The sequence below is a fragment of the Anastrepha ludens genome, chromosome X, assembly GCF_028408465.1.
Source record: "Anastrepha ludens isolate Willacy chromosome X, idAnaLude1.1, whole genome shotgun sequence".
Classification (NCBI taxonomy): Eukaryota; Metazoa; Arthropoda; class Insecta; order Diptera; family Tephritidae; genus Anastrepha; species Anastrepha ludens.
Window position 1 is genome coordinate 5,037,395 of NC_071503.1, and position 8,321 is coordinate 5,045,715.

An 8,321-nucleotide genomic window follows, 5' to 3' on the forward strand; every position below is an offset into this window, starting at 1 on the left:
AGAAAGGAGATGGAGCTGGAGATGGAAGAGGAAAAGGAATAGCTACAGGAAGAGGAAGAGGAAGAGGAAGACCACTTATTATTAAAAATTAAAAAAAAAATTCTAAAAAAAATTTAAAATGTTACATATCCGCTTATTATATAAACGTTAATCTGAAGTCAGTTATAGTGAAAAATTAATTGTATCATTGCTGGCGTGATTGGTGATCGTTTCCTTAATTTTTTGCAGAAAGGTTATACTAATATGAGATATTACCTATATCATTCATATATTTACGTACTACCTGTGTACTCACAAATATACGGTTGAAGCAAATATATGTCAGTTTTTTTACTTCGCCTGGAAAAGTTTATATAAATTTAAGAAGAGTAATTAGAACTTATTTTATATCAGACTTCACGCAAAAACCCCATTTGCACCTGAACACATAGCTGGGTTAAAGAGGGGGGGGGGGGGGGGGGGGGGGGGGAATAGAACAGTTCTCTTCTCCTTCTCCGCTTTTTCGCACACGTAATTGTATGGGATGAGTGCACGATGGCACATAGAAAGTCACTGGAAGCGCTTGATAGGACATTACGAGATTTACGTAGTAAAAATTAAATATTTGGTCGTGCCTTAGTGCTGCTGGCAGGTGATTTTAGACAAACACTGCCTGTTACTCCTCGAGCAACTGTAGCAGATGAATTAGCTGCATGTTTGAAATCATCATATTAGTGGAGACATGTTCAAACACTCAAACTAACTACAAATATACGTATTCTAATGCAAAATGATCCATCAGCTGCTGAATTTTCACAGCAATTATTGATATTGGAAGTGGCAAAGTTCCTGTCGATAATTTAACTGGCTTAATAACTTTACAACCAAACTTTTGTCAAATAAGACAAACGAAAGAACAGTTAATTCAAAGTATTTTCCCAAACTTGCCTCAAAATTACAAAAATCATGATTGGCTTAGTGAACGAGCCATCATGGCTGGCAAAAATAAAGTTGTGAATGAAATGAATGCGGCTATTTTGGCTAACATACCAAGTCCAGAACAAACATATCGATCCGTTGACACTGTTACAAATCAAGATGATATTGTAAATTATCCCACTGAATTTTTGAATTCCTTTGATTTACCAGGATTACCGCCACACATGCTAAACTTGAAAATAGGAGCACCGATTATTATGTTGAGAAACATAAATCAACCACGACTATGTAATGGCACTCGATTAACAGTTAAGAGATTGATGAATAACGTCATTGAAGCAACAATTTTGAATGGAAAATACTCTGGTGAAGACGTTTTCATACCGCGAATACCAATGATACCATCGGATATGCCGTTAGAATCCAAACGTTTTCAATTTCCTGTTCGCCTTGCATTCGCGATTACTAATAATCAGTCACAAGGCCAAACTTTATCAATTTGTGGTATTGATTTAGAATACCCATGTTTTTCTCATGACCAACTTTATGTTTCATGCTCAAGAGTTGGTAAGCCATCGGTATTGTTCATTTATTCAACAACGCGTGGAAAAACGAAGAATATTGTATACCAAAGAGCAATACAATAAAAAAAGTAATAAAGTAAATCACATCAAACGTTTTTTAATTGCTACTACTATTTGAAACTTCTTTCATTACTATTCATGCGCGAGAATTTTTATAAAATACACACAGTATTTTTCGGCTTAATTTTCGATCAGTTATGTAGCTCTTCAAAAGTTCAAAGTAGTTTTGTGGAAAGATTAGTTTGAGCTTATGCAAAAGTTCTTTATGCCAATGTCTTTATTCATATCGTTAAGTATTTTGTTAACAACCCTGTGGATTTGTTGAACTGTTGAGTGTTGCCGTCTAAATCCGAATTGATGGCTTGGTATCACTTTTTTTGCTGTCAGAATTGGTTCTAGTCGGTCGAACAATATTTTTTCAAAAACTTTTGAAGGAATTGGCAATAGGCTGATGGGTCGATATGAGGCAGTTTTGATGACATCTTTTCCTGGTTTGGGTATGGCGGTAATTTGAGCAATTTTCCATAGCCGTGAGAAGTATTTAGTCTCTAACATGCAATTAAATATATTTCTTATGAATTGCAATGCTACTTCAGGTAACTCTTTTAAAATTTTTCCATTTATTAAATCATATCCTGCAGCTTTTTTATCGCTTAGCTGTCTTATTTAATTTTTAATTTCGCTAATGGTGGTCTTTCTTGTTTTGATTTGCGGAACGTTTATTATGATATCAGATTTAATGTTAATGTTTTGATTATCCATTTCGCTTGTAAATGTGTCTAAGAAGTGTCTGGCTAGGGTGTCGGCTTTTTCTTTCCTTGTTTTTGCCCATGTGCCGGCTTTTGTTTTGATGGGAGGTTTATGTATTACAGCGCCATTAATGTGTTTTGTTGCTTTCCATAAGGAGTAATTTGTAGATGATGCTGTTCCCAGGTTTGCCATATAATTTCGAAGTTTACTCTCCTTGTGTTTTGTAAAGAGTGCTTTTAGCTCATTTGTCGCTTTATTAAGCTTGGTTTAATCTGCTGGATGTCTGGAGGTTTGCCATGCTTTGCGGAGTTTTCTTTTTTCGCCGATTTTCTCTTTAATGTAAGTTGGGATATTTTCTTTATTTGTCATTTTCGGTGTGGGTGTAGAGGAAGCAACTGCTTGTTTTACGTTATCATTGAAATATACAATAGCGGAGTCAATTTCATCTTGAGTTTTCAGTGATATATTTATTTTGAGTTTTTCCTCTAATATTTGGCAAGCATTAGTCCAATTCGTTCTAGAACTATATAGGCCCAGAGATTGTTTTATTTCAATAGGTCCAAGTAAGGTCATAATTAATGTTGAATGGCCTGAGAATAGCTCTAAACATGACTTTATTTTCAAGACTTTCATACGACATATTTTTAATGATGCAGAAGCCAATTAAGTCTATGTCGTCAGCGAATAGAGATCCAGCGGCTACGTTGGCTGGGTCATGTCGTCCGAATGGATACAAACGCTCCGGCACTGAAAGTATTCGATGCGGTACCAGCTGGTGGTAGTAGAGGAAGAGGAAGGCCTCCTCTGCGTTGGAAAGATCAGGTGAAAGAAACGACTGGAGCGCTTTGTTAAACTCGGCCAAAATCGCGTAAGCGGTTATCGCGCCAATTAAGAAGAAGAAGAGAAGAAGTCAATTAAGTCCGGTTTTTTTGGTATATGTTGGCCAGTAGGTTGGCTGACATGTGCTAATAAACCGACTATTATTTTTTCTAATGGCTTTAATTAATTGCCTCCCTTTTTTATTTGTTAACCTTGACCCCCAATGTTATGTTTGCTGTATGTGTATACTCACGCAATTCGGCTGCCGTTGAGATATACACGCATTGACTGCTATAAACTTAATGACACTTTATTTCTGATAGATATAATTCAGCATTGCCAAATGTACAAAAGTTATGTCAAATATATCATATAATAAGGTTAGTTCACACTGAGAGAATACAATTCATTGTTGTTAGTAAATTTTAATTTGCATATACAACATCATCCTCCGCTTTAATTACGAAAATCTTCAGCTTGGTAGCGGTGTACCGATCTACGAATACGGCCACTTCGACGCACTTCTAGTGGACTTCTTGGTTGTTCCTGAGACTACTCATTAGCAGTATCCACCATAGTATCAGGTAGCAATATATTGGTAACTGAATTAGGTCCTCCTCTGCTGTCTTCAACTGGTTTGGCGTCGTTAAGATGGCGAGATTTCATTTGATTTTGATGTCGTTTAAAGTAGCCCATACTAGTTCTTACTACGTACATGACTTTTCCAAGATGTCTGTCCACGACCCCTTTTAACCATTTTTCTCCGCGGCCATAGTTGCGAATATAGACACTTTCGTTAGATGAAAATTTGGTTGAAGTTTGTTTAAAGTCATTTTTGCCATTTTCCACTGAAAACATTTGCGAAAAGAGAGTACGTGCAGGACGACCATGTAAAAGATGTGCTGGTGATATGCCTTTTGCGTTTGGCATAGTGCGATAGGATGAAATAAATTTTAGAACCGATTCATTTACTTGCAAGCCGTCATCTATGTTCTTTTTTACGGCTGTTTTAAAAGTACGCACAAATCTTTCAGCCAGTCCATTAGAAGGTGGGTGAAACGGTGCAATCGTGATGTGCTTAATAGCATTTTGGTGACAGAATGTTTTGAACGCATCGGCCGTAAGTTGTGGGCCATTGTCACTTACTATAGTTTCTGGCAAACCCTCACTAGCAAAAAGGGTAGTTAATGCGAAAATCGTTGATTCCGTCGTTGTATTTGCTAGTTTGTAAACAAATGGAAATTGCGAGAACGCGTCTATGCACAGAAGCCACATAGAACCAAATACCGGACCAGCAAAATCAATGTGAACCCTCTGCCAAGGTGCTTGTGGTTCAGGCCAGCTTGAATATTCCCGCCGATCACTTGGACCCGCTAGTTTGCAGTTTTCGCATCCAGCTGCTATTCTCGCTATATCATTATCGATGCCATCCCACCAACAATGTTGTCGTGCTAGTTGTTTCATTTTTACCACACCCCAATGTCCAACATGAAGCTGACGCAAAACTTGATCACGTAATGAGTATGGAATAGTAACCCGTGTGACATCACTCTGTAATAAAATCAAGTCATTTTGAGTAATCAAGGACAACTTACGATTGAAATATGGCCGGAGATCCTGGTCGTTTGGACACAACTTATGCGGCCATCCTTTCTGAATATATTCTTTAACTCTTCGTAGTATTTTGTCGCTGTTGGTGCTTTTTCGTATGACCTCAATATCAATTGGAGTTTGTATAGCGACAACTTGGTTAATTTCACCATTGTCGAAGTCTTCATCTGGACCCGATGGTAATCTCGATAATGTGTCAGCGTTTGCGTGATTTGTTGTTTTGCGATATTTTATTTGAAATTGGTACCCCATGAGCGTAATAGCCCATCGCTGGATACGTTGAGCCGTCATTGTTGGGAGGTTTTTATCGGGACTAAATATGCTGACTAATGGTTTGTGATCCGTGATCAGCGTAAACTTCTGCCCGTATAGAAACTGATGAAATTTTTTGACTCCGAATATTATCGCCAAGCCCTCCTTTTCAATTTGGCTGTAGTTTTCTTGATGTCGGTTGAGTGTTTTGGAGGCAAAGGCGATCGGCTGCTCAGTCCCGTCTGGATTGATGTGTGAAAGCACGGCTCCCACCCCATACGATGATGCATCAGTGGCCACGACTATAGGTAAGTCTTCTCGAAAATAAGCCAACATCGTAGCTTTAATGATGTGCTCCTTTAGCGAATTAAACGCGTTTTCTTGTTCGAACTTCCACTGAAATGACGCATCGATATAATTTGCACATCCGTAGACTCCACATAATAGTTGCTCGAGATGTTTCTGAAACATGGCTGGTGCGCTTGCTACCCCATACGGTAATCGCTGGTATTGAAATAAACCGAGCGGTGTGTTGACCACCAGCACTTTTTTCGAATCTTCATCGAGCTCCATTTGTAGGTATGCATCACGCAAATCTATTTTAGAAAAATATTTACCGTATCGAATGGTATGCAATAGACACTCTCTTGTGGGTAGAGGGTATTGATCTACATCAATCTGCTGGTTAACACCTTTTTTAAAATCTCCACAAATGCGTATCGATCCGTCCGGTTTTGTTGCTAGGACGATGGGGGATGCCCAGTCGCTGAAAGTTACCTGTTTCCAAATACCTGCTTGTGATAACCGTTGTGCTTCATCTTTAAATTTTGGTAACTGAGCAAAAGGAATTGGCCTACTTTTAATGAACTTAGGCACTACATTCTCCTTAAGTCTGACCGAGGCTTTGACTGACTTCATTGTACCAAGTGCTGGAGTAAACACGTCCGCGAAGGTGGACAAAATTGTATGTAATTTTGCGTTCGACTTGGCGGTCACGCTATCAACTTGCACAATTTTAAAGCCTAATTGTTCAAATAAATCTACGCCCAATAGATTGTTTGAACCACGCACGTTAGAAACCACAAGAGGCAGTATTTTATCTACTGACCCGTATTGTATTTTGGCAGCGATTTCTCCTAAAGTTTCTATTTGCGTATGACCGTACCCATATAGTACACGCGAGCATTGCTTTACTGGCGGTTTATTTAACATTTCGTAAGTGTCTAGTGTTATAACTGAGACTTCCGCGCCCGAATCCATTTGAAACCGAGTCTCTTTTCCATTGACCACAATTTGAACAAACTGTTTCTTACTTTTGTTGTTAGCTGCGCTAGCTACCGAAAATATATTTATTTAATATTTATTTATTATTAAAGTCAAAACAAACAACCATAGGTTATTTTTACAATGATTGACCTTAAGAATAGTTGACATAAAAGGATTAACAGTAAAATCAAAATTAAAATTAAAATTACAGATAGTAGTAAAGAAGTATAAGTTGGAGAAAGTATTAAAAGGAGAGTAAGGTAAAAAATAGTGGTAGCAGGAGTAGGGATTAATGGGAAGAGATTTAAAGTACATTCAGCAATTTTCGGCAAGATAGCGAAGCAATTTATTTTTGAAACACGAGCTTTCTTTTATACGTTTAATTTTGTAAGGTAAGGTATTCCAAAGACGGACAGAGAACACAAAGTATTGACGTTCAGTCACCAAACAACTGTATTTCATCGGGACTATGTTTAACGAGCGGCAGGACTTTGAAGGCATAAGTCGATCTTTGAGGTATCTGGGTTTTTGAGTGTTTATGATCTTGTGGAGTAAAACTAAACATTTAAACCTAAGCAAGTCGTTAAAGGATACGGAAGCAATTTTTTTCGCAAATACTGAAATATGGTCATAACGTTTTTTACAGTACACGTACCTAGCAATGTTGTTATACAAAACATTAAGCTTACTACGACACACACTATCACAAGGAGTATATAACTCGCAACCATACAGTAACGTTGAAATGTAATCTATTTTGTCACCTTTCTCACCTTTGATGTTTTTACTCCCTTTATTCTGCTTTTGTTCCTGCTTTTTTTCATTCGATAAACACACAGCTATGATATGGCCTATTTTACCGCAACCTCTGCAAACAGCGCTTCTAAATTTGCAATCATCACGATTATGTGAAACTCCACAACCTGTGCATGAACGGTATTTTGATTTTTCTTTCTTTTTGTTTTTGTTACGCATGCTAGATTTTTCTGTGTTTTTCGTTGTCATCGAATAAATTCTGTTGCTGTCTATTGCATTTGCAGTGTCCGTTCTGTCTTTGATTGTACTTACTGTTTTCGTTGTTGTTTCAAATGACTCAGCGATTAGCTGAACTTCTGCCAATGTTGGTTGTTGTTTTTGTAATGCAGCTGTACGAACTGCATCATGCGGTGACTTCAAAATTAATTTGTCCCTAATCATATCGTCTGAAAAATCATGTAGACAATTTTCTTTTTTACAAACAAAATCACATTGCCGGGCTATGCTTCGTAGTTCGGCAATCCATTCTTTATATGTACGATTACCCATTTCAGCCTTATGAAATTCATAACGAGCTGCAACTACATGAACCTTTTCCTTATAAAACTCTGTTAGTTTTGCAGAAAGCTCATTAATTGTTTGTTTCTGTAACTCGTCAACGCCGAAAAGCTTTTTGAGGGTTTCGTATGCGTCACTGCCCAACCAAGATAAGAAAAATGATTTCTGCTTGTTGGCGTCAATTACCGCGTAAGCAGAGAAGTGTTGTTTTAGTTGCTCCAAGTATGAGTCCCATTTCTGGTGTTGACTGTTGAATTGAACAAATGCTGGAACGGGAGTGCTATCTTGACCTGGAGACCTTTTCGCAAAGTTGTCCATCCACGCCTTCTGCTCCTTTAGAACGTTCATTGTGAAGACACGTTGCTCCTCCAACAATTTCTTGTAAAATTCTTCAGCCATTGTAAAAGTTTAAAATTTTCCTCGTCGCCAGTTGTTATGTTTGCTGTATGTGTATACTCACGCATTTCGGCTGCCGTTGAGATATACACGCATTGACTGCTATAAACTTAATGACACTTTATTTCTGATAGATATAATTCAGCATTGCCAAATGTACAAAAGTTATGTCAAATATATCATATAATAAGGTTAGTTCACACTGAGAGAATACAATTCATTGTGGTTAGTAAATTTTAATTTGCATATACAACACCCAAAGTACAATATGTTTTTAGCATTGTAGTCTCCTCCGGCTAAGTATCGATTCCCTAGCGATTTTAGATAATGCAGGTATTGTTTTTTTGTGTTGTTGTATTTGGGGGGACAGTAGACTGCAGATATTGCTATCTGCCCTTTTGTATCTTCTAT

General features: G+C 37.7%; 1 protein-coding gene across 1 annotated transcript; it reads right to left on the minus strand.

Moving 5' to 3' along the window:
• Nucleotides 1–3,623: 3,623 nt before the first annotated feature.
• Nucleotides 3,624–7,913, minus strand: LOC128869692 (uncharacterized protein K02A2.6-like). Its single transcript, XM_054112299.1, has 2 exons — nt 7,061–7,913; nt 3,624–6,268 (listed from the first exon to the last, which is right to left on the minus strand). The coding sequence occupies exons 1-2, from the start codon at nt 7,911–7,913 to the stop codon at nt 3,624–3,626; spliced, it is 3,498 nt and encodes a 1,165-aa protein (XP_053968274.1).
• Nucleotides 7,914–8,321: the final 408 nt, after the last annotated feature.